General features: G+C 49.8%; 1 protein-coding gene across 1 annotated transcript in view; it reads right to left on the reverse strand.

Moving 5' to 3' along the window:
- The window catches only part of LOC144129753 (uncharacterized), a 96,332-nt gene that overhangs the window by 15,742 nt on the left and 53,856 nt on the right, over positions 1-26,734 (reverse strand). Inside the window, exons 13-15 of the mRNA XM_077663832.1 lie at positions 21,445-21,509; positions 17,734-17,893; positions 6,178-6,254 (exon numbers count right to left, since the gene is read on the reverse strand). Coding sequence (XP_077519958.1) covers positions 6,178-6,254; positions 17,734-17,893; positions 21,445-21,509 — 302 coding nt within the window. The remainder of the gene's footprint in view (positions 1-6,177; positions 6,255-17,733; positions 17,894-21,444; positions 21,510-26,734) is intronic.

Consider the following 26,734-nt stretch of genomic DNA (forward strand, 5'->3'; position numbering starts at 1 on the left):
CCGTCTGGTTTGAGTCAGTGGAATGCTCGCTCGTGGCTTACAACGTGCCGAAGGAACATTGGGCGCAGCTTGTGTTCCCGGTGCTGGCTGGGCGGGTAACCTATACTTTTCGACACGGTTCACCGCAGAGCAGCACAGGGACTATGACAAGTTGAAGGCGGTGGTCCTAGACGAGTTGAAACTTTCAGCCGCAGAGTATCAAAAGCGGTTTTCTGGGGCCACCAAGCGCCGCGAAGAAACCTGGAAGGCTTTTGTCACACGCGTCCAGAGTTACTTAAATTTTTATTTAAAGTCACGATGCGTGTCGTGTTTTGACGGATTATTGAACCTACTGGTTGCCGAACAGCTCAAGGCGGGGCTATCAGAAGCACATAAATATGTCAAGCTGCGCGAGAATGAGAAATGGCTGAATGCGGATGAAATAGCTGCACTGCTACAGACATACGAGGAAGCCGCCGGGAATGGAAGCACTCAGAGGAAAGCCGACAGCTTTAAAGGTTTTGACACGCGCCCAAAACCGAGAACTGAAGCCCCACCTACGCAGAAGCATGGAGAAGAGCGAGGAAACAGAATATCCGCAGTCAGGCCAGGAGGAGAAAAGGAAAAGGTATCGCGGTCGGGTGGCTGTTTCCGATGCGGAAGCTGGAGATATGTTGTCGCGAACTGCCCATTTGATCGTGAGAACCCAGCTGACAGACGAGAAAATCCACCGCGCGATGATAGGCTAACGGCACGCGTGTCCACCCGTGCCTTGTCTAGAATACCCAACGCTTGTTGGGATAGTGCACTGGCTGACGTCACGCAGTGACCGCTGGGGATAGTGGACCAAGGAACTGTGTGCATGGACAACAAACTGTACTCGTTGTACTCAGGAAAGGCGCACGTCGGTCGAACGAAAGTTTAGGATTTCTGTGGGTGTTTTTTGGTCTATATTTTGTGGACCTTAGTAGCATGTATCTGTGTGTGTGACGAAGGGTCGCAGCATGCGGGCTCGCAGGCTCCGGTTGCTTGCTCGTGCAGAGGTACTCAAGCGCCACTTGCCGAACCCTTCTTGTTGTTTTGTTGCCTCGGCTTATCTCTGAATAGATTAGCCGAGTCTTGGGGGGAAGGTGTAGGTTTCGGCGCGCTGTCGCATCTTTTTGTACATGTGTTGCCAATATTCCGTGAGAGCGCAGTGACCTAGGCTGCGCGTCCGGTTTTGTTTTATTTTGTTTTGCTTTGGTGCACGCCGTTAGAAGGGGACTAATGCCTTTTTGGTTAGTCTCCCCATTCGTCCTTGCGGTTTCCTTCGCCGCTCCGGACGACGGGGCTATCTGCAGGCCTCGACCTTGGACCTCTTTCCCATTGGCGAAGGATTGGGAGACCACCTAGGGAGGAACGCGGGGGTAAGGAAAAACGCTGACATCAGTTCTGAGCTTTCCTATTCGTCAAAACTGATGAGCCGCAGTTTGCAGTCTATTTTACGTGGGGAAAGGAACGCGGGCATCTTCGGGGTGTACCCGCGAAGGGAGCCGCGCCCGTGTGCTTTTCTTCTCTAGCGACTCCTAGCTGGCAGGCGCTCGGGCTGGCCATGTGCGGAGGGAGTGACTGTTGAGAGCTGGTCAGGGGAGGAAATAAGTGCAAGGTTGGTTGGTTGGAAGCACAGGTGGGTCCCCGGGAGTCTAATTCCATTGGCTGGATCCACCACACATACTTCCGGAGTCTGAAAAACCGCGGAAAACACTTGACGGTTAGTAATCTGGGCAGCGATTCGCAAGTGCGAACCAGACCCCTAAAAGTCGTGGAGGAGCCCGAGGCAGCTGCCCCGGGTTAGGATTTCCTGTCTCCGAGTCGGAGCTATTGCGTCGTTGGGTGGTCGGGCATCCCGTGAGTGGAGCCGCACCATTGGTCAACATCGACGCCCTCCCTGTCATGGCCAGACAGGAGTCGAGCAATGATAATATGAGGGTCAATGTCTCGCTGTCCCCAGTCTCATCACATTACCCATAACCCTTCCCTCAGTCCCATTCCCACAGCCTACGTCCCACCCCCTCCGCTACGTCCCAGGGGAGAACAGGGGAGTCTCCCCGGGCCCGCTCCCCCGGCTGTGGGTCGCTTAGTAGCATTACCCCATTTTTTTTATTTTCCCACCTACGGGTGGCAAAAGCACAACATTGCCTTCGGGCCTTTTCATTTATATTATGATTGGGTTAAGCCTGTTATACTTAAGTGGCACAGGCAGGGGCCTATTGGTTTACATTCCTTTTCTGGTTGCCCCACCATACTTATGTCCCTTATGTTGAGAGCTGGTGCAAGGCGCGCAAGTTTGACAGTTGGGACGCGGTGTCCCTCGCCTCTGTGCAGGCTGTCGGCTAGGCCGGCCGCTGATAGTTGTGGCGGTATTCTGACTTTTGTTCGTACTCCTCTGTAAATAGCCTATATAAAAGTTCGTTTCTCACTAAATCGCTTCGCCTGCAAGTCATATCATCGAGAAGCCTTCAAGCAGTGCATCCAGTTTCTGAAAATCACCGGATCAACACCACCGGCAAACGTTTACTGCCATCATGTAATTTCTAATACAATGCTAAATAATTTATGTTTACTTAATAGGGCTCCGGAAGGGGCTCTCAGCAAAGGTGCACTATTCCTTTGGTGTTAAGGACGTCACTTCATCAATATCCTCAGGCAAGAATTTTTTTCTTATGCTTGGTAGAATTTGAGTTATCTGCAGCAAATTTGAATTTGAGCATCCTAGGGTCTATCCCTCTCCTTTTATCACTTTTTGCACGCTCAAAGGTTGGCACTCTTCCAATGGCCCCATCGGCGACGTGCCCAGGAATTCCCCGAGGACGGCGCTTCCTGAGCCACCGGAGTGACGCCGCTGACTGACCGCGGCCATGGTAGATGCATGATGCCTGAAAGAATCTGACCAATAGCTACCTCTGAACAGAATCGCGCAAGAGCGCTAGACACAGGCGGGAGCGAGCGTGAAAAAGCTCATGGAAGTGACACGCAAACTTTCGCGGGTGTTTGTGGGTTATCTGCGACGTCTAGAAGTGTATTATTTAACTCAGGTGTTCACGAAGATAGAACGCACTGATTGAGCAGTTTATGTACACACTAAGAAGGTGTTTCAGAGCTCAGAGCTTTTCTGAGGATAGGCAACGAACAGGGAAGAGTGTCAGAAAGAGACTACTGTGTTGGATAAGCAAAAAGACCCTTTCAAACACAAGGGACACGTCTACTGAGAACAAAAATATTTTATCATGCTCAACATTGCTCGCAGAAAAACGTAAGCTCTTAATGAAAGTAGGCCGGCATTGCAGTTTAGAAATTTACAGATCATTGAAGCGCATGCGTAGTAAACAATTACTGCATTCGAAATATTTCTGGCGAACACCGATTACACCTTGGTTCCTAAATGAGGGAGCGCAACAACCTTCTCGGCGTTTACTGTGATTTTAACCAGTTACGTCGCACCCCACATAACTCGCCTTTTGTAGACAAAAATTCCGGTATTGAATTCTCACCTCCTCCTCTGATCGCTTTGCTCGGCAGCCGCGGCTACGGAATGGCAGTGCCTAAATTACCTCACGGGCAATCACGATCCCACGCCAACTATGTGGCTTCACGAGCGTTCAGCACAACAGTCTGCAATGTGGTCCAAACGTTACATACGGTGGCGGCGGTTAGCCTCATACCATGCAGGTATAATAATAAGGAGCATACCGCTGGCAGATTCCAAGCTGTAATTGCCCACACATACGATTGCCTCCTCCCCATTGTCATCGTGCGTTCGACAATAAATATATCTTCCGCGAGGGTTAACTCCTCTTCATCGAGCCCTTACTAACTTTGTTGTGGCAATGTAAAGGGGACCTCGGGTACGTGTTGCGTGAAGAGGCTGTTTCCGCTATCTTCCTTAGATTTTGCACGCCAAATGATACCTCGAAGACGAATGTCAGTAATGCGAAAAAAAGACAGGCATTACTCTAATACCATTGCCAGCGCTCAGCGCGAGACCTTGCTCAGACTGGCTAACTGGGCACTTCTTACACTGATGCCCTCGCTCAACTCAGCTACTCTGAACAAAAACCCGCTTTTGTTGTTGATGGAGGTGAGGTTTATTGTTATCATCCGGCCCTGGCACTCCACAGCCGCGCAACACCAAGTAATGCAGCGGTTTCGCCTGTCTTCTGCTTCAGCTCCATCCGACAGTGGGGCCGGCCTTTTGAAGGGTACTCACGACCAAAATGCTGAAGACTGTATCACATCATACGAAAAATTGCGCAACTCTAACTAGCGGGACGCTGCTTCGAGACTAAACAGAGTAACTGTCAATTTGACTGGCATGGCCAACTTATGGATCGCAACCACGAAGCAGACCTCTAAACGTTGACGGCTTTAAACACGAATCTCAGCGAAGCATTCGGTCTTCCCGGTGTGCGAATGCTGCGCGCTGCACAGAGCTTACGCCAACAGTTGCAGAAGGTGGGCGAGACTGTAACGAGCTGCACAGTGAAAATGATGAAAATCTATGCTAAGGGGCCAGTGGCCAGCTGTCCGAGGCTGATAAGTTAAAGCACATTTTGAAAGTGACGTTCGATGTTCTTGAGGAGAGATGTCCGTAGCGCTGCCGAAGTTGTCAGTCAATGAGCTGCGCAAGCAGAGTGTCCAGCACGTCGTACCCAGCCAATTACCGGCCTTGCGGCTCCACTTGAACGATCGGCGCTACTGCATCACATCAAAGACTTCGTGCTCGTCAACTCTAGCTTCTTCCTACAAATCTAGAGCCATCGTAATACGCAGCTTCATAACCCCATGATGTCATGACGAAAGTGGCTGAGACACTTCCATCAGACCATTAACCCGCTCTTGTCACCACATCACTGGCATACTCCGACTTCGTGGCAAGACCGAGGCCACTGTCACTGAGCTACACTTGGGAAAAATCCTCGCCTCAAGAGCCTGTCGTCTGCCTTGTACCACGACTGCCTCCCCAAATATCCGGTTACTGGACACCTCAAAATGAGTACTCAGCTCCTGCCGTTCCGCCAGAGTCGACCTCTTAAGCCTCGGCTTCTTAAGTCGGCGTTCTCATCCACCCGCAGCTCTCCTCTTCGTCACAGCTCCCTCTTTCAAATGCGATGTCACACCACAGCTACTCAAGTGGAACACTAGACGCCGCAGTTCATAAGGCAGGAACCACGCCGCCAGCCAAATGTCAAATCTCTCATTTCTCTCCCAAAATCATGATCAAGATTCAGTGGAGGGCGTTTCCGCCCTTTCGATCGTCGACGCCAGTGGCGCAGTTTTAATCATAGCTGTAACTCTTTCCTGCTGCTGGCCCTTTCCTGTACCATGCTTACATACGAAAAAATGAGGGACATGGGACATGCAAGAGTGGACCAGCAGATATCTTGATTGTTTCCGCCAGCAAATAAACTTGTTGGAAAGACTCCCCTTAAGCATAATGAAAATGTATTGCTTGTTCGACTTCATTAGGTTTACAAGAAAGGCATTCCATAAGAATTACGAATATATTAAAATATGAGATTATAAAATGTATTAAAGAAACGCCAGTAGGCCAATTTGAGCATTTCGGCTTTGTGCATACTATCGGCCACAAAAGCTGTAGACATGTATATTCGCGGAAAAAAAAATATTGAACACACACTTGCGTCCCTATTGTCTGGTGTTGTTTACAACAGATGCAGCGATCACGTTCTCATACACCATTTAAAATTTCAATCGATTTGGTTCTGTGACCACTACAAATTATTTTGTTTTCCGCACGCGCGCATCTTGTAACATTTGGTGTTGATAGCACATACGTATTGCACTCATATGATAACAAACAGGTAAAAAGCCTACACCTTTTATAACTCTCCATTGCCAATACTGTGCGAACATTTCAGTGTTTTTAGTCGATTTTTCGTGACCTACGAGACACTCAACGTTATCGAATACTGATCTAGAGAACATCAGAGATTCCGCAGGTCGAGCGAAGAGACCTCGAAATGTCGCTGCTTGCGAAAAATTATTTTTTGTATGATTTGATAAAATGTTAGTTGTCTAATCAAGAGGGCAGGAAGGAGAAAAGAGCTTATAAGTCCTCAGGAAGGCAGCAGGCGATCATTCCAAGGCAGTGACAACCTAGCTACAGTATAAGCTCTATAATGAAGTTTTAATACTCACTCTTCAGCCGAAGGAAGGAGGTCTGTGGTGACGTTGATGGCCTCGACCCGTTTTCTAATGAGGTCGTCCACGCGCTTCTGAAGGAAACAACGAACATAAATATGATCATTGGTATTGTATTGCCAGATTTCTTATAATTCAAGCTAAAGAGAAAATCTGTATGGAGTAGCGTTGAACACAACGCGTTTTGAACACGAACATGCCAAATGTAATCAGTTATTGCAGCAGTACTGAAAGATTGCGCACTTTACAATCATCATATATAAATGCCAGAAGTAGCCTTTCTAAAAAAACGTGATTATTGTTAGACCACAGCAACTAAGATAAAGAACAATAATCGTATAATAATGCAGCTTTCAACATCGTTGTACGGCTGCAAGAAAACGATCTGTCAATCCATTTAGCTGATTGGTAACCGTCAGGAAGGTTCTATAGTCAAAAGTAGCGCCGTTTGCATTTAATACGAATGCTGTAACGCATTGTCTGGAATGACAATACCGCCAAGCGCGCTGGACGCTGTGCCTGAAAGTATGCTGCTCGGTGTGTTTGCGATGGCTGACAATAGCGGATGTCCTGCACACTCTGAGCATTGTCTCAGACGCAGCGGCCCAAGCTTTGTGGAGTTATTGTCGGTCAAAGGCAGTTGCTGCAGCATACAGGCAAGCACTTGGTGCGCCTTCAAGAGCAATAGAGCTGTTTACCAACCTTTTGGCATAATATATATCATCCAATTCAGTTCTTCGAGGCTTAATGACTATATTCCAGATTATAGCGCAGGCCCAGCTCCTTATGAAGATGCTCCCCCAGGAGCACCCCCAAGGGTACACCTGTGGGGGCCTGTTTCAACATTTCGGATGAAGGCAGACACAGAGAATACTCTCCCTTCTTCTCCCTTCGTCTAATTTTCAAATTGGTGTCCACAAATAGCATCAGACGAACTATCGTGGAAGAATGCCAATCTTCATGACGAAGCCAAAATACTGTTACTTACTCAGCGGGCACTGAGCACGTCTGGGGCTTCTAAGACTTGTGGCGGGGGCGGAAAGCTCAACCTGGCTAAGCCTACCAGCTTTTTTCCTCCACGCTCCCTATTTCCTCCGCAACGTCGTCGACACGAAGCACGTTACACTTCTCCCTCCACAGACAAATCCTCCTACGCCGAGCTAAGCAGTGTCCCGAGGGCTGAACCGTTTGAGCCGAGCAATATGCACCAACCGGGTCTTTTGTGATCATCGGCCGCTGCCAGTAAGGCGCGAGACGACGTAGTTCCAATCACTGATGCGCTCAAGCACAATTAAAAAATTCGTTCGGAGGCACTGCGGGAAGGCGAAAGCCGTATGCAACTCGTTGCACCGATTTGAATTTGCCGCGCTTTAATTCCTTTCACGACAGGAGAAGAGCAGCTGGCGCGAGCGTGGCAAGGGAAGCGATGATGTCACGCTGCGCATGCGCAGCGCGTCAGCAGTTGTTGCTTGACGGCGGATCACATTGCTTCGACGCCCTTTCGTAGGATGTGACGTCATCATCCATGTTTCCTTGTTTTTGAGCAATTTTTACCCATCTTATAGATCTTTCGGTAATCTTAAGATCACGTGACCTTAAGTTACCTTAAGGTCACGTGACATCACAAGGCCACGTGACTTAGTTGGCGATGTAACGGACGGACGGTCACCGCGTGTATGAGCCATTAAAGGCTATTGCCTTAAAATGACCAGTGTAGTGGGACAGGAGCTTCTGACACAAACCACGCTAGATCGCCAGAGCCATAGGATATGGACTGGCGGCGGATGTCGCAGCGGTGTTTACAGCGCTGCTGTGATTCCAAAATGCAGAGGCGGGCAATTAATTCGACGTGCTTCTTCAGCTCGGCAGAGTGTGGAGGCGATGGGAGGCTTGTCCTAGATAGTAAAAGTAAGTAAGGGTGGTGTCGATGCAGCGGTGTGGAACGCGATCGTACAGAAGGTAAAATGGGCTGTAGCGAGTTGTTGCATGTAGTGCGGTGTTGTGCGCATGCGTATAAAAGGGAGGATGTCATGCCAGTTCATATGGTCAGAATCGACGTACATTTCCAGCATAGTGGTGAGTCTGCGGTTTGTGCGTTCGACGAGGCGGTTTGTGAGTGACACGGTGTCGATTGACATGAATTGCATTCGCAACGACGAAGAAGTTCTTCTACAGCATCTGCATAAACTGGCGCCCACGATCACTGATGAGACCTCGAGGAGGTCCATGACGTAGAATGCTTAGACACCTCGGAAGCAGTGGTGGACGGTATCGCGGCTGTCTCGCAGTATCGCGTTAAGTGGTCAACACACACGATAACCTAGCGGTTACCATTCGCAGACCGGGGAAAGGTGTCTAACAGGTCGATGCCCATTTGCTCAAATGGTGCGGTCGGAGGCGTGACAGGGTGCAGCTGGCCTGGCGAACAAGACGTAGAGAGCATAAAACGCTTGTAATGTACACAGCTGGCTACGTATTGTTCAATCGTATGACGCATTTTGGGCCAGTAAAAATGTTCCTATGTGCGGTGAAGGGTCTGGGCAATTACCAAGTGGTCAGACGTGGCATCGTCGTGCATCAGTTGAAGACCATCGATACGAAGGCTTTCCGGCACGACGAGAAGAAACCGTGCAGCGCCACGCGGGAAATTCTTTTTGTCAAGTAAACTGGCGCGAATACAGAAACGGGCCGCAGGGGAATCACTGGCGGCGTCAAAGAGAGCCGTTAACGTCGTGTCCTTGCGTTGCTCAGTCTTGAACTTGTTATGATCATTAAACGTGGGTGGTACAGAAGCGAAGTAGTCGTCGAAGTTGTTGCCATCGCAACTAGTTGTCGGAAGCGGCAAGCGCGAGAGAAAGTCAGCGTCGGCGCTTTGGCGACCGCTTTTGTACACAACAGTGAAGTTGAACTCTTGTAGCAGCGAAGCCCAGAGGGCAAGCCGGCCGCATGGGTCACGGAGGTTCACGGGCCAACAGGGCTAATGATGGTCGGTGACGATGGTAAAAGCGTTTCTTTATAGGTAGGAACGAAAGCTTTGCACAGCAATGACTACCGCGAGGCAGTCTTGCTCGGTAACTGTGTAGCTGCGTTCCGACTTGCTAAACGACCGGCTGGCATAACCTATCAAATGCTGATCTCCCCCGTGGCGCTGGATGAGCACAGCGCCAACTCCGATACCACTGGAGTCGGTGTGAACTTCGATGGGAGCAGAAGGGAAGAAATGGCGCAGGATAGGGCCCAAGGTCAGGAGAAATTTCGGATGGCGGAATGCAGAGTCCCAGTCAGGGGTCCACTTGAATGGCACGTCGTGGTAAGGAAGTATTCACGGTTGTCGAACCAAATCAATTCGGTCGCTTCCAGGAAGGATACGACGTTGGCTAGTTTAACAGTAGCATCCCATCGGTTGTACGGACTGACCCGCTCAAAATTCGTGAGCCACTCAGCGACATCTTCATCGGACTTTGCAGCAAAGATGCGCCGTTCGCAGTGATGCTTCCACGGGTGCTGAACGTGGGTGCTGCTTGCTCAGCGTCGCCGTCTTGATGCATATCCAAACGAAGGGGAGGTAAACCAACATCTCTGCGGCTCCGTCGAAGACCAGAGAGATCCGTGTTGGTACCCAGCAACGCCCACCAAAGCTGTAACGTACTCAGCAGGCAGTGAGCACGTCTGGGGCGTCTATTTAAGACGTTTTGTGGCGGGGGCGGAAAGCTCTACCCGGCCAGGCCAACCAGCTTTTTTTTCCTCCATGCTTCCCAGTTCCTCCGCTTCGTCGTCGACACGAAGCACGTTACAATACCAATGAGTCCTTTAACTTTGTCGTTTAAGTTAGTTAGTTAGTTATATTGATTTTAATGGCGCAAAAGCAACTGAGGCTATGATGCGCCAAACACACGGTTAGAGCTTTCCTTAAAGGTTCTTTGTCGTTTAAGCATTAACTGTGTAGATGTGTTGCTTAGAATGCATACCACTCAATGTGATAAATTAGACGAAGCTTTCAGAATCAGTAAAGACAGCATCACCCGAGTTAACGTCCTGGAGGAACTGGGGTATCTGTATACTGCACCGTGATTTAGTTGCTACATTTTCGTATTTTCGTTGCTACCGGGTTCACTGCGCTTGTCACATTTTTGGGGTTTTCGCTGAGTAGCAGCACCAGGAATGTAAGCGACACAGTAATATTGATCTTCATAAATGCGGTCACCTGTGGTTCTTGCGGACGGGTATCTCATTCCTAGTTAAGTAGGTAAAACATGAAACTCAGATGTCGTGCAGATGGCTCCTAACCGGTCGCGTGGGAGTGGTGGTGTGGAGTGCGTCGGACGCCACCCCACTAGGACCCCGAGTGCTTACGGTTTCTGCGCTTCATCGTACAACCTTTTGTCAAAATGCAGCACTTATAGGTATAGTGCATAAACGCCTGTGGTCAAGCCAGACAAGAAGACCCTCATACTGAAAGAGTTCCTGCTTGGTTGCTCATTACTTAAGATTTCACCGGAGGTTTACATCAGCGGTAAAGACAATGCGGCTATAGACCAACACCATTCTAAATTATTGATTACTGAATAATTAGTGATTAGCCACTTGGGAAGAGCAACCTGGACCGCTCAAAACCAATCACTGGGAGTACCCGCCATCGCAGGTCAGTGATGCATCGCTTAACCGGTGCACCACTTCGCCAGGAGGAGTAGAGTATGAGGGCTCCCAGGGATCTATGAATGTAGAAAATGACCTGCAGATATAGGAATAAATTCAATACGCTATCGCATCATAACCTTAAGGTGGAGCTTAAGTGTTTCCTCAAATTTTTACATTTAATGCTGTCTAGGCTGTCTACATTGAATGACTGTATCAGTGAGCAAATGCAGTGCAGGCGGCAGCATGTCGGACTACACGGGAAACTTGTGCGATACGGTGTAGACACCCAGCGGATAGAGCGCCTTTCGGGAGCAGGAGGAGGAGGAACAACTTTATTTTAAAGAAAGAACAAAAGGTCATCACCGGTGGGCTCCTACTTGTCCAAGCGCCCACGGGCCAGGGCTTCGCGGAGAGCTCTGTCCGCCAGCCATGTTTGGCCAGCTGGTTGATCAGCTCGCAGTGTGCACTCCCATCAGTAGGGGGATATGTTTGGTATGGAAGAAGTCCCATGGGATGGGGGCATTCCCAAAGGTAGTGCCCCACATGTTGAACAATGTGGGATGGTAAAGGGAGGCTGGTCGTGATGAAGGAGGTAAGATGAGATGTAGCAGTGTCTGCAGTTACTGGCAGACCACACTTTATTTTGAATCTAGTGTTCAGTAAGGTGGCAGGACGCGGCTATCTTTGTAATGAGTGGTGATTTGATAGTATATGAGTAGAGACCGCGAGGTTTCCTGCGTGGGTTTGGGTCTCCGATCTTCAGGTGCCCGGACGGAAAGTTCTTGAGCCAGTGCATGAACTCGCTGATTACCGAGGATCGAGGCATGCCTACGAACGCACGTGAGGGTTATCATTTGGGTAAGTGCGTGTCCTGATGCGAGGATGCGTCGAGCGGCTGGTGTGACAAAGCTTTGTTGATAGTATCGATACGCAGCTTGGGAGTTGGGGCAGATTTCACTGACGTTGGGATCTTGTGTGGTGTGTATCAGCGCCAAGGCGATGGCCGCGCTATCATCCTCTGTGGGGTTGTTGGCTTGGAGAGTGGCTGCGGACCCGATGGTACCATCCACGTAGGCGGCGACAGCGGTATATAGCCTGATGGGGTGTGTTGAGCCGAGTCCACGTAGAGGATGTCGCATCTTCCTGTGTAGTGTTTGTTGTAATATTGAGCTCAGGCCTGGCGTCTGCCCCTGCGTAGCTCAAGGCTTATATTTCTGCGTCGAGGTTTGAAGCGCAGTTGACTTTGGATGTCAGGTGGGGTGATTTGAGAGTTGGGTGCTTGCTTGAATGTGGCGGGGGGGGGGGGGGGGGGGGGGGCATGTGTAGCCGCCGTAGTAGGTGTTGGCCGCCTTTTCGGGGTACGTCCGGCTTCACAGCACACATTTGTCGTGGTGTTTAAAAAATAGCTTCGAAATGACGTAGCATACTTTCTCGCACAATACTTCTTCAAAGGACCCGGCAGCTGTTTACAGACAGGCGCCTCCATGGGTACTCTGTGAAACGAGGGAAATATTTCTGAATGTTTTGCTCACGCGTAACACGATGTTTTAAAAGTACATCGTCTTCGAAATGACGATTTATACTGCGAGAATCTGTTGTAGGATAAACATGGTTATTCTTCACGAAAGGGTGACATAACAGTTGTTATTATAAATAAAAAAATGCTTTCAAAACTATTATTTCCATGTATTCTGATGGGCACTAAGCCTACTTTTCACCCCGAAGTTTTATCTCGCTCGTCCCAGCCAGTGACAGCAGCGCCACCACATCTTGTTTACTTCACATATCGGTGTTGGTCTGTAACTGGTTCGTGAATAATGAGGTGAAAGAAGGCGGTAGAAAGCCCATTTCAGGTTAGAGGCAGCGGCACCGGCCGTGCGCGGTACAGTCCGTAGTGTTAAGAATCCGCCAATGAGCAGTGAAACATCAAGGTGCTCGGGCACTGCCGCCATGTTGTCAGCTGGCCGCCACCGCGGACCGCGCCTCAGGCCATCTTCCATGAATGTGATAACACTTCCCCACATGCATATACACTTCTTTTCCCAAATAAATTATTCATAAAGGAGTGGAATAGTCCTGTAGATCCTGCGAAGCAATGGTGCCAGAACATTCAGAAATTTCGAAAATTGCGCTCTAAAATGTTGGTCTTCGTCTTATGCTGGCAGAAAGACGCACAAGCGCATAGGAGTGCAGCAGAACTTATGTTCACGGCAGCGAAGAAAGTTTTCGTAACCCATAGGCTGCTTAGCTGACTGTTCGCCAATATAGTCACTGTGCGCCCGATGATCATGTTTCGGCTGCCGCCGCTTGTCAGTCCGTTGACCACCTCACGAGCCCACGTCCACCGACTCAGAAAGTCTTCATGAGCAAAGACCTCGCCGCGTCCACGCATGTCTTTGTGCGTCGAGACGTCATCAAGCCTTCGCTCACCCCTCCCTACTATGGCCCTTATCCCGTCCTGCAGCGGGATGAGAACACTCTGAAGCTGTCCGTGGATGGAAGAGAAGAAATCGCCTCCATCGACTGCGTGAAACAAGCCTACATCGTGCACGTTTCTCTTTCCACCCGCCACCACGAAATCTCAAGCCCCACTTCTTGCACTGTCTCGGTCCGCGCCATGAGCATGTCTCATGGGTGCCGTGCTGTTGAACTCCGCCGCGCGCGCCGATCCAGAAAGCCGTGGCTCTTGACTGCCATTTTCCGTCCTCTCCGTGGGGGAAGGGGGGGAGCCCTGTAGTGGCACTATCATCAGCAGTGCTGCGCCGCCTCGGCCTGTGACATGCATGCGCTCTAGCTGGCTACGTGAGGCCACGTGCGGCGTAGAATATATGCAGTTGATTCCTAGTTCTCGGCCTGTTTGCTTCGTCCGTGTCGCGCTCCGGTAATTTGTAGAGGACTAAGTCTCTGTCCCTCTACAGCAGCGGATTTCCAGACAGCGTGAGTCATTTCCTACCCTGCTTATTCGGGGTGCTTCTTTCAGTTGCTGGAGCAAGAAGAAAAAACCTTCTCTTTTTATCGCATTTGACGTACGCGCCGCTACTCGCTCCTTACCTCTCCTCCTCATTGGTGCTCTCCTGCCTCTGCTTTCCTCTCCTTCGGTATGTGTACACATGCCGCGAAACCGTAGAAGGTGGCTCTAACAGCTGCTGCTGTTAAACAACGTGTGTGCGGCAGAAAGCGTGGTCCGCGCGAGATCGAACTGCAAACCGACCGTAAATTCGTACGCTAAACATCTCTTGGCTAGAAGACAAAAAGACAGTGGTGTCCCTTCAAAATGATAGTAGAAGGCATAGAAGCGAAGGCACCGCTGACTTCTCTCACTGTTCTAAAATATTTCAGCTAGATTATGTTTAAAAAGGCCTGTTAGTAATAATGATATTAGAATAATTTTAGCTCCCATTCTCTCTAAAAAGACACGACTTAAAACTAGGTCAAAATTTCATGTCAGAAATAGCAATGAACGCAAGGAACGTGGTCGGGGGGGCTATCACAGCTCTCTAGCGTTAATAAATTAGGGGCAGCGCATGTTACCTGACACGAAATCTTTTCTGCTCTTTTGTGAAAAATGACATCATGGATTTTATGTGTGCGTCCCCTTAGAAGAATACATTTTTTTTGTCGCAATAGTGGCAATTCGAAAAATACAGGCCGCATAAAAAGGACTGCTTGCTGTGAATTTACGGTTTTCATTTTAAGATCGCCAAGCGCAGGCTACGGTTCAAGCAGTGTTTGATAGCACTGGCAGACACAATGCAATACTCATCTCTGGTGGAGAATAAAACGGTCGCACCCATTTTGGTGCGGCGTTTATGCAGTTTTCGTAGTTCCCATATGGTATGAAAGTTGCGCTGAGCAGGGAGCTTCGAAGCATTTCGCAAACCGCGAGCGTTCTCGCCAAGTACGCATTTCGTTCTATATCTCGCGAAAACAGACCACTACAAACTACCTGCGCAGAAACAAATTTCCTTTATATTAATAATACCGGTCTGCATAATGTCCAAATAGAAAAATTCACGTCTCTATCGCTTTACTCTACACGAGAAGCCCCCATGCTCTCTATGATTCCACCAGCAGACCGTGTTCTAAATTTACGCTCTAACAGTCTCGGTTGCTCACTTCCTTAACTTCCCCCCATATCATTTACTCGTCGGCCCACATAATGAGCCGTGTTCGCAGCATTTTTCTGTGCAGCCTTTGAGCGTTACGTTGCGAATATATAAAGCTGTATTAGGACGCACCAGCAAGGCTGCAACTTCAGCTTTTAATTCAGTAGAACAACCCAGCCATATACCCGGTAATGCCTTCCGTCCTTCAAAGGCACTTCCAGTATGCACCGGTGATAATTCATTAAAATACTGAAAGCTACTGTAATGCGGATGCGGGTAATAAGTAAATATATAAATAATTAACTAATTAACTAACTAAATAAATAAATAAAAATGCGGCACTAGGACGTATAATAACCACAGCTTGGCGTCATGCCTTTACTCTACTTACAGTCTTCCTTGAAAGTGTGCTCACGAGAAGACGAGACGCTCTTCGTTATGCATTCACAGTGCACACTGTCACACTGCTGACACTCTTCCAGCGCCACCGTGTGGCCGAGCCTCTTAGCGCCTGGCCGAACGTCTTCTTCGTCACGAATGAGTACGGCTGTTCGGTGATCCTCGACCCAGTAACCGGCTGTGCTGCTCTGCTTCCTGCTACGTTTGTCGGTGACATTTGGTGGAGCTATGGTGGGTACCATGCCATGTACATTGACCACGACGATATCCTTGACGCTGCTTCCCGACGCGCGAACGCCACACCTGTCCACAAATCTAGCCGTCGCCTGCGAGGCCTGCAACCCGACTTTGAACCACTCACAAGCCCTGTGCCAGCTGTGACGTTCACCACTGGCAGCTAGACAGGTTAGTACTCCGGCAATGCCCCCCCGTTGGTCCTCCTTGCATCTCGGTTGCCGTCATCCTTCCACGGCGACAGCTTTGAGGGTGTAGAAGATCGGTTGGTCAGCTTTGACGTGTGACCGCATTCAACCAAAGGGACGATGAGCGAAAGCTGATGAACATGTACTTCACACTGGAAGACTCGGAGAAGGCGTAGTTTGAGAAGAACGAGGCGTCCATCTCCAAATGGGCAGCTCGCTTCCGTGAGTTGCTCGCCACATTCAGTTCGATCGAGTCAAAGGAAAACGCTGAAATTGCCCTTCGCTCCAGGTCACAGGAGTCCAACTAGAGCGTGGCTATGTTTATAGACGACATAACTCGCCTCTTCAATCGGGCAGACCCTGCCATGCGCGAGGCAACAAAGATATGGCACCTTATGTGTCGAGTGAAGAAGTAGCTGTTATCTGGCCTCATTCGCGATCCGCTGAGAACCGTAGCCGCCTTCTCCAAAGAAGCCACGAGCATATAACGTTCATTGCAGGAAGGGATTGCTCAATAAGACCGTCGAGCAAATGTAACGGCGGCTCACTATTGCGCGTCCGTGCCAAGCCCCCGGAAACAAGGTGCTGCGAGAGCTTGTGCGGAGCATTGTCGGCGAAGAACTGCGACACCTACGCTTGTATGCTCCGTCGGTAAGCACACCTTCTGCAAGGGACGTCCTCCGTGATGAAATCCGGCGTGTGGGGCATCAACCCCCCGCACCACTACCAGAGCCGCACGTCATGTATTATGCAATGCCCTACGACCTGCCCCTGCGGTGCAAGCATTCCGCCCTATTGAAGCACAACCTCACCGTTAACTGGGCCTTGTTGAGCAGCAGCAGGACTTGCGCCCTGCTGTCAGCAAAGCACACGTGTGGCCCACGTCCAACAATCCCCCGCTCTGCTGGCATTGCGGGGAGTGCGGCCATGTTCCCCGGTCCGTACCGGAGGATGGGCTGGAGAGGATTCTCACTGGACGCACCTCGACCCCGCTATAGTGAAAGACCGCGGGACATTTGGGAGTACCTAGCCGCTCACGTGATGCTCCTGACCTCGCAGCAGCGCTAATCGCGATCATCATCCCCGAGGCACTTTGCTTCGCACAGTCGGACCTCATCTTCTGGTGAATTCAGAGACACGTTCCCTCGCCTGGAAACCTAAAGACGGCGTCCACCGGTGGTAGATCCACTGCTACTGCACAGAGTCAATAGCTTCCACCCGACGATTTGCCGTGACGGTCCGGCCCAAGCGCCGACGACCGGATCCGACGAACTCACCGTCGTGCTGCGAACGGCTGCTTTCTGCTGGAATTTTTAGCAACAACCTACTGTTGTTACATGGCCGCACAAATGGATACCGTCGCAGATTTTTGTTTGATGAGCCGTCAACTAGCCACGACACTATGTAAGTTTATAAATCCTTTGTCTGGACCTATGATCCACACCACCGGTGGACATGTGGTGACGCCGATCGGCGTCTGCACCTGCCGCATCTCAGCACCACGTTCATATCCGATGCGACTCGGTGCGAAACCATATTTTCGATCAGAGCCTCCTCTTAGCGCACAGATTAGGGGCCATTTCATAACCGGAGGCTTACCACAGGCACTTATTAGCATGTGAATTCACCTCAATATTCGGTTTACTATCGCTCAGTTTCAACGCCTGGGCGGAAGCTTTGCAGGCAGTGTTTTGTAGCGATAGCTACATTGTGGTAGCATTTCGAGCCTTCAGCGTGGCGCCGCGCCTCCCAGTGGCTGAGCCGCCACGCTGTCAAATGGTTGGTCGCTTGGTGCGGAGCAGCTGCCGGCGGCGCGGCGCCGTGTCTGATCACGTGGTTCGTCACGTGGTTGGTCACGTGACCAAGTTCCACTCAGACAGCTGTAGCTATGCGTCACTCCAGGTTTAACCAGAGATAAACCACCGCCAATTTTTTGCTCACATAATCAGGCACGCTCAATTCCTTTCGTCCATTATCAGACTACGTACCTTGTATGCCTTGTCAAGATCGGAGGTGAGCATCAACATGGTGTAAGCATGGCTCTCGCTGATAACAAACTGCTTGCCGTACTGGTCCCAGCGCTCTTTGTCGCCGCCTTTGAGAACTCCACAAGTCCATAAGAACCCTGTGATGTCGTGGGGCCAGGAGCTGTGTGACAAAGTTATATGAATTATTAACATCTTGATGGGGGCTACTCAGCTACTCATCTTGAAAGCTCAAGACTGCAGGAAATAAACAAGGACAGAAAAGGCAATGATAACATAAACTGTGGTAGTCTAGTGGTTACTGTTTTTTCTGTGCTGCCTAAAATTTTGCTCGAATACAGGCGGTTCCCATAGGTCTGTACGGCAAGTTTAAAAGCACAGTGGCTCTTTCGCTGCATTTTAGAGGAAAACATGGGACTGTAGCAACTGTTCTACCCGCGTACCCGATTCACTTGTTGGGAGTGCATGGAACACTTGGACACCATGCCTAGAGATGCTAGGGAGGGTTTGAAATTTAATTGGCTAATTTCGTACTATAAATGCGATATAATCGAGACAGCGATGTCACCACAGGGTCACGTGATATGGTCGAGCGCTTACTGGTAGCGGCGTTGTGTTACGTCATGACACTACGTGACACGGCCGAGTTTGCAGCGGAGCTAGTCGCGTCCATGGCCGAGCTCGGCGGCAGTTGGCAGCCGCCCTTGGTGGGATGCCGATGTGTCTGCTAGCTCGGAGTATCAGGTTGGAATAGATCCGGAATGAACGTTGCGTGTCTACCATTGTGGCTCATCTCGTCAAGCGGAAAGACGGCAGATTGGGCGAGTAGGTGTTCCATGGTAGCAAGAAAATTCAAACAGCGCTAGACAACAGGACCGGAAAGAGAATTTAAATATGGATTTAAAAATCTATAATCACCATCACCACCTCTATGGTTCACCATTTACTGCTGAGGAGTAGATTGTGATGCATGTCTTTTTTGATTAGTACCTCGGATACCTTCTATACTGTCTCTGTTGTGCTCTATCCGAAATAGTTTACGCATTGTTCTGACGGCCATGTCTCAACGGTGTAGATTGAGACTGATGGACTCGCAAATGCCTGGCGTCCTCTGTGAGATGAAAATTTAAGCCCTTATTAACCTGTTCCTGACGCAGTTTTTACCTATGAAGACGAAGTAGAGCTCCCATGATCATCTTATGCAAATACGCACATTCCCCGTGGCATTTGGGATATGACAGGACGTTCCATGTCCGCAGGTATGGTTGTGGATGCCGCTCTTGAACAGTGCAGTCGCAAGTGGAAGGTTGGACACCGACCGCCTTAGCTGAACTGGTAGAGCACCGTACCGAAATTGCCGAGGTCATTGGTGCGGATGCAACTATGGCAGGTGTTTTTTTTTTGTTAATGCATTATCTTTCAGGTTACTCTGGGAATTTCCCAAGGATGAACACCAAAAATTAACTGAAAATCTTTCCGCAATGATCTCATTTTTTTCAAGGAATGTTGGCTTCTTGCATATGAGTGCCACAACTAGGCCCTCACTTCGCTACTGTCCGGCCTTGGTTCTGGCAGTCTTCATGACATAGGTAGCATAAGAACGGTCTCAGAGATCTTCCGCCCTTGCTGTTCAGTCATGTCCAACCACGTACAAGGTTATATTTCACGCAATAAAAATACACTCGAACTGAGAGAGTGAACTAGCGCCGGCGCGATGGATCAGTGGTTATGGCGCTCGGCTGCTGACCCGAAGGACGCTGGTTCGATTCCGGCCGCGGCGGTCGCATTTCAATGGAGGCAAAATGCTAGAGGCCCGTGTACTGTGCGATGTCAGTGCACGTTAAAGAACACCAGGTGGTCGTAATTTCCGGAGCCCTCCACTACAGCGTCCCTCATCGCCTGAGTCGTTTTGGGATGTTCAACGCCATAGACCATACAGCATGAGAGATTGGACAGCAAGCGTCAAAGCTCAGTTATTAGGGCAACGTACGCTAAATGCGGAGGTCACGAGCTCGGCTCCCACCGACGGCATATGGTTCCTTTGCTCTCTACTTTCAAAATAATTATCTTCCGGCTAAAACTGACTACACTACTTATGTTTCATCGATAAACACCGCGGATAAAAATTTTAAAAGATCTTCCTATGCTCTCCCTCACTTCGATGGCGGTCGGTTTTCTCATACGAATAATCACGTTTTTCTGCCGGTAGTAGCAGCCTCCAATGACGCAAACAGCCTTTCATTGTGAGAGGGCACAAAGAAGAAATAAAAAAGAACGAAGAGAGTGTTGGCGCGTGTTTTAAAACGAATGGTGCGATGGCGGAGCGGCAGGTAGTCACACTGAATGACGTCGACGAGAAAGATTTGCCCAGCGGGAGAATAGCACTGCCCACATTTTGGTAGCAACGCCATGGCGGTTTCGTCACTCTGCCATCATGGCAGTGTTCCTACTTGGATTTACTGGCGGTGACTTTACAACAGCAGTGCAGTGTTCGAGTAAAGGCCATTAAAGAAACTGAATGACAGTAACCTACGAGACTGCGGCACTCTTATTATAGCTTTCTCCGTTCCTGCTTTTCCCTTTTCTCTCTTTCCGTTTCCTTTTGGCAGCGGCGACACCGCTATTCGGAGGCAAGCTGACGTTTCGGCGTTTACTGGTTGGTTCCTACTTTCTAAGTATGAATGCTTTTTTATGTGCATTTTCACGGCTGCCGCTGCTGCCAGAGAAGGGTGATATACAAAAACGGGCTGCCTGACAGATGTTTTGTGTGAGCGCAAGTCTACATACTCTCAGGTATAAAACTCTTCACTTGACATGAGCAGCCAACGGACTTGACAGGTCTGTTATGAAATGGTTTTACAACAGACGAGAACAGGTGAAAGTGATACGCAGGTTCTCCAATCTGCAGTTATCCCATACAAAAACTTCCTATGGGCATCTGTGGAAAATGCAATGTCCGTCTATGGCGTTTTATGAACGTCTATAAGCACCCACAGAGGTGCTTATTGCCAGCTATTGAAAATCTATGCCACTAAAGCTATATCTTTGGAACCGTACAACTGTCTTAAGCTCTCTATAGAAAAATATATCAGCCTGTATATACAGCTATAGATAGAAATAGGAAAAGGTTTATAGCTATTTGGGTCAAAATCCTATAGCCGACCGTAGGGCATTTTTGTATGGGATGAAATAATGTTAGCTTTCGCAGATTTTACAGCTATGCACTTAGCTCGCATTCCTTGCGTCATGAAGACGTCGCTTCGGGTTCGGGTATTGTTCCCCGTCTCCAGCTTTCACTGATCTTCACAGGGCTGATACAACCGAACAGCGCTTGCCAATGTAATTTTCTTGGGGCTGAAGAGCTTTTGGCTTTCACTAAGGAACTTGGCGCTCACAGATATAGAGTGAAGACAAGGCTTTGTCTTATATGAAAAAAAAACACCTTACTGCACCACATGCAGAAGTCTTCTAGATGCATGAGGCAGAACAAGAGTGGCTTAGGGCCTCCAGCAACGCTAATTTCCAGGACATGTGCGGCGGAATACGGCCAACTGCCGTGTTTTGGTGGGATATTCCTAGCGTGCAGTTTTCTTATCAGGGAATTGAAATGTAGCTGTTTTGGAACTGACTGCACTGTCACCAGTCCAATGTGTAATCTAGAGTTCCTTGAATAGGTGTCGAAAGGGTCGCCATCTTGCAAAATTGTCTACTTACACATTGCAGTACTGCTTCGAAGCTTGACTTAGAAGATAGTGGGCGTTGAGTACGTTCGGCGTCTCCTGAAGTGAGTAACAAAAAAAACACAGGCTATGAAGTCGTTGACCGGGCGCTTGTACAGTGGTACACCCGGCGTCAAAAATTTAAGGAGCACGCGAGCTGCCAAAAAAATTGATGATGGCCTAGCTCTGTTAGGCCAGTATATACATAGCGAAAGCGCGGCGACATCTGGTTCGGAAGAGTTAATATATGAAAGGCGGGCATTCACTACATGCGCCTTTATTCAGGATTAAACCTTGAGCCGTCGTGGCGGAGTGGTAGCGTCTCTACCTCAAACATCAAAGGCCCTCGTTCTATTCCTAGCCCTGACACAAGTTTTTTTTTTATTATTCAGTGAGTGTGCGGGGGTTTCAGTGGATCCCAACACCTACCACGTGGTTGGTCACGTGGTGCGGAGCAGCAGACGGCGGCGCGGCGCAGTGGCTGGCCACGTAGTTTGTCACTCGGTTGGTCACGTGACCATTCATGTGGTTGGTCACGTGGTGCGGTGCGACCACGATGGGAATGCGAGCACGGCGGAACTGCGAGCTCGTGGCCAATGTAGCTTCGCTACAGAAGTTAACTTTGTGTAAGCCACTGGATGTGCCTTGAAATAAAATTTTGCAGTAAGCATTTCAGCGCAAAGACTCCGCACAGCCCACGTCTTTCGTCTATCCGGTCACGCTAGACAGAAACGGCTGATTTCAGTGACATGTATTCCCCGCAGATTTTTGACGCCAGGTGTTCGCGGCTTGTGATGCGTGTGCTGTGTGAATCATGATAATTAATACGACAGCACACTATATACAGCCCGCGGTCGTAAACTGCATAGATATTGAGGACGTGGAAGACGGTCTCGTACAGTTTTAACGCGTCGCCTCGTTCAGTCATGAGGAAGACGCGCTAAGATGCGGAACGTCTTCTTCAGCCTGGAAGACTGTGCTCGTATGTGGCATCAGGGCGTAAGTTCTGCCGTCGACTGCTTGAGACTTCCACCAGCGCGGATCGTCGGGAACGAGCTGAGCGGGCTCAGCAGTCCCGGTTCCAGATGCCCACCTAGACGGTCACCATGTATGTCGAAGACAGGACGGCACTATTCCGGCGAGTTGACCCAGGTATGTCGGAAGCCAAAAAGCTACGCTACTTAATGCCCGGAGTTAAAGAACAGCTTTGCGCTGCTCCCCCCCCCCCCCCCCCCCTATACAACAGGCCAGGACTGTCTGCTTCCGCCACGCAGTCCTTCCCGGCATATGGAAACCAACATGGCCTCCTCCGGGACATGGTCCGCTTCATTATACGTGACGAGCTCCAGAAGTTTTGCGGTGCGTTTGAACAAACGTACAGCTCTCTTGCTAGCATCATCCGCGAGTAGGAGTAGCAAGTGATCGGACCTCCGTAACTGGGGGACAAACATCTGCCCTTCCGGAATTACTTTCATCGCCAGACATACGCTGACCGCCTGCGACTCCCTGCCCCAGCTTGTGCGTCATTTGTTCCAGGCCATCAAATCCCACTACCTTTCGTGCAGCCGGCGTGGCGCTTGCCGAATGATCGACCACTTGTGCGTAAGGCGGACGTTTCGCAAGGCCCTGACCGAAGGCGTTTGTGCTTCCACTGTGTAGAGCCCGGTAATATATTGCGCCAGTGCACACATCGTGAGCTCGGCCTGCAGGGTTTGCCCGCCGACGCGCCCAGACCTCATTTAGTCAGCGACCAAGCGAGATTAAAGAGTGACCCTGCAGCGTCTGGCGTGCTCAGAAAGACGGCAGTCAAGATCACTGTCACCTCGCCGACCGTCACCTTCACCGACAAGCCAGCACTTCTCACGACCGGCGCACGGACGCTCGCCGAGCCCTCGCCGGGAAAACTAAAATCAGCGACCTCCAGGGGCGGGGCCGCTGCAACTCGACGCGCTAAAGTACTTCCCCCTCCCCCCCTCCGCCCACCATGACGCGGACATCGGCTGACAGGAATTTGATGACACGGGCAACCACTGCTTCTGAGCATAAAGACCGGCTTTCACTGGACACACCTTTGCTCATCGACGGTGACAGCATTAGCGCGTTGCTGGACACCGGAGCCGATTTTTTGCTTTTAAGCGGCCAATTGGCAGCCCTTGTAAAAAAATTTACGACACCACGTTCTGGCACACAGATCCGTATGGCTGGCGGGCATATCGTCATTCCGCTTGGCCAGTACTGCTCGGGCCCAGATCCGTAACTATTTTCATTGTCAGCTGACTGGTTCTACGCAATTGTTCTCATGGCCTGACCCTCGATGTTTATTTATTGATACTGCGATCTTTTACAAGACCTTCGCAGGGGTGGGCACACAATACATAAATTCTGGAAACAACAAAAACGACCTCAGGAACAAGCAAACAATCAAGAACAATTGATCAACAATTTAAAATCAAGAAACAATGAAACAAAGAAATGTAGCGGTACGACATTATAAAAAAAGTTAAAGGTGGCTTTCAAATCTTTTCAGTGAAGTTTGGGTTACTGCATCATTAGTTAGATTATTCCAGTCTGTAATCGTTCTGGGGAAAAAAGAGTACTTAAAGGTGTTATTTCGTGCGTTTAATGGTGTTACTGTAAAATCATGGCGTTGTCTTGTGTTGTACCCTGAGGAGAACGATATAATATTGGATGTGTCAATATTGTACTGACCTTTGATTAACTGAAATAAAAATTTTTGACGACAGATGCGATTTCTATGAGAGACTGGAAGCAAACCACTTTGATTAAGAAGTGCAGTGATAGATGTGCGGTTATATGAATTGTAAATAAACCGTGCTGCTTTCTTTCGGACTCTGTCTAATTTAGCAATGTTAGATTTAGTGAAAGGATCCCAGATTATGACGGCATATTCTAACATAGGGCGAATAATAGTGTTATACGAAAGTGAACGTACACTGGGGGGGCCGAGCTTCAGAGCTTCTCTGTGACAATGGGGCCATTATCGGTCTCCAGCAGCCCACAGTTACTTTTTCTACAGACAACGCCAACGACACTACTGACATTCGCCCACGCAGCTCCGCCTTTCAAGTCTCCACCGAGAGTGTTTCGATCCTGCCAAGGTTCAGTTCTTTTGTCAGTGTCGACTGCGATGGGCTCCGGGACGGGACTGCAGTCACCGATGCCAATCTATCACTGCTGCTGACGCACGGCATTTGTTCGGCCCCAAGCCTCGTCCATTTGACTAATGGTAGGTCCCAACTGCTGGTTACGAATTTTACAAACGAAAGTCTGCACCTCTTCCGCGGCACAGCGATCGCCTTCGCACACGCATTAGCGGATGTTTCTGAACGCTTTACGTGCGAAGCCGTGGGACCTCATAACATGTCTCTCGATCGCAGTGACATCAGCTCAGGGCTATCACAGGTTCAATACCGCGCTCAACGTGCCTTGCTACGCAAATACACGGCCTGCTTCGCGTCTTCTTCGAAAGTTCAACAGACGGCCATTACGAAACACCGCATCATCATGTGCGACGATGCCCGCCCCATACAACACCGTACCGTATTTAACCTAAAGAATGTGAGGCCATCCAAACGCAAGTGAAGGAAATGCTTAATAACGACATTATTCAACCATCTCAGCGTCCGTGGTCGTTGCTTGTCGTTCTGGTTAAGAAGGATAGAACACTGCGCTTTTCGTATATTACGGGAAGTTGAATACCGTAACTAAATAGGACGTATACCCAATGCCCCGCATGGACGCCCGACAGACTTCGCCGCGCCAAGTATTTGGCCTCGATTGATTTAAAGAGTGGGTACTGGCCGACTGGGGTTGATGAAGGGGACCGGGAAAAAACTTCCTTCATCACTCCCGATCGCCTACATGAATTTAAAGCGTGGCCCTTCGATCTCTGTTCAGCGGCGATGTTTAAGCGAATGATAGATACTGTCCTCGCTGACCTCAAATGGCAAATCTGTTGAGTTTACCTGGATGACATGGCCGTATACTCTGAAACCTTTGACGAATGTCTCCGTATGTATTAGATGCTCTTCCGTCGGCCAATTTAACGCTGAAGCCTGAAAAATGCCACTTCGACAACAAACAACTCTAGTTTCTCGGCCACGTTGCGAGTGCAGACGGCGCCCAACCCGAACCCGACAACACTGCCGCCGTAGCCGAATTTCGGGTTCCTACTACACAGGAAACGCTAAAACGCATCTATGGTTTGTGCGCCTTCTACCCTTGCTTTATCGCCGATTTCTCTCAGATTGCCGAACCTCTGACCCGTTTAATGCGTGACGATACCCCGTTCGCCTGGACTACGAGCACAGGAGGCTTTCCCAGAGCTACGCCGGCGCCTGCACAAAACCCTGTTCTTGCTCACTTTGATGAGGACGCTGCCACCGAGATCCATAAAGACACCGGCAACATCGGCCTGGGTGCTGTCCTCGTCCAACACCAAGATGGCGTGGAACTAGTGATTGCGTATGCGAGTCGGGGCCTCTCTCGCGCCGAAACAAACTAGTCTACCTCGGAAAAGGAGTGCCCCGTAGTTGCGTAGGCCACAATGAAATTTTATAATAAATTGCACATCTTCAACCTAAAATTTTAATTTGGACCCAACGTTTCAAACCCGACTCGGCTCCATCATCAGGGGTGACTGAGGGCAGTAGCTAGCGTCCCTAAAGGGACTATGGAATGAATAAAAAGTCGTTTTTGAATTATTTCAATGCTTATAAATGATGCTAAGAAGCATGCACACCAAGTTTGAGTCTTCAGAACTGAGCCGGCAATTTATTATGAATTTTTAAAAACCGTGTTTTTTAAAATTCGCGGGCCGATTGGTATGCTCGTAGTGACCGATTTTGAAACTAAAATTTTGAAAAAGGACGTCACTATACCCACGACGTCACCAGGCCACCACACGCTGTCATTCGCTGCAGCCACGGCAGCCACAACGTCACGGGCACACTTCCGGTAGCCGTGAAAATTGTCTGCTCGTGCCGCCGCGCGACCATCTCGGGCAAGCGCGAGTCAGGGCATTGCCTTCGCGCATATGGTTTCTATTTTCCTCTGCCGCCTCCTTCTGTCGCGAGTTCCGGAGCCACTCGCAGTGGCTCGCCGAGTCGCTGCTGTCGTCGCTGGCGTTCAGCCGGTACGGAGTGAACGCATAGGGCTCGATAACCATCGCGGCTGTAAGAACGAGCAGTCGCGCCTCGAGCTCCGGGTCCATCAGACGACAAGCTAAGAAACCCGACGCGCGCCGCAATCACGCCGCAGACGCT

The sequence above is a fragment of the Amblyomma americanum genome, chromosome 4 (genome assembly GCF_052857255.1).
Source record: "Amblyomma americanum isolate KBUSLIRL-KWMA chromosome 4, ASM5285725v1, whole genome shotgun sequence".
Taxonomy (NCBI): Eukaryota; Metazoa; Arthropoda; class Arachnida; order Ixodida; family Ixodidae; genus Amblyomma; species Amblyomma americanum.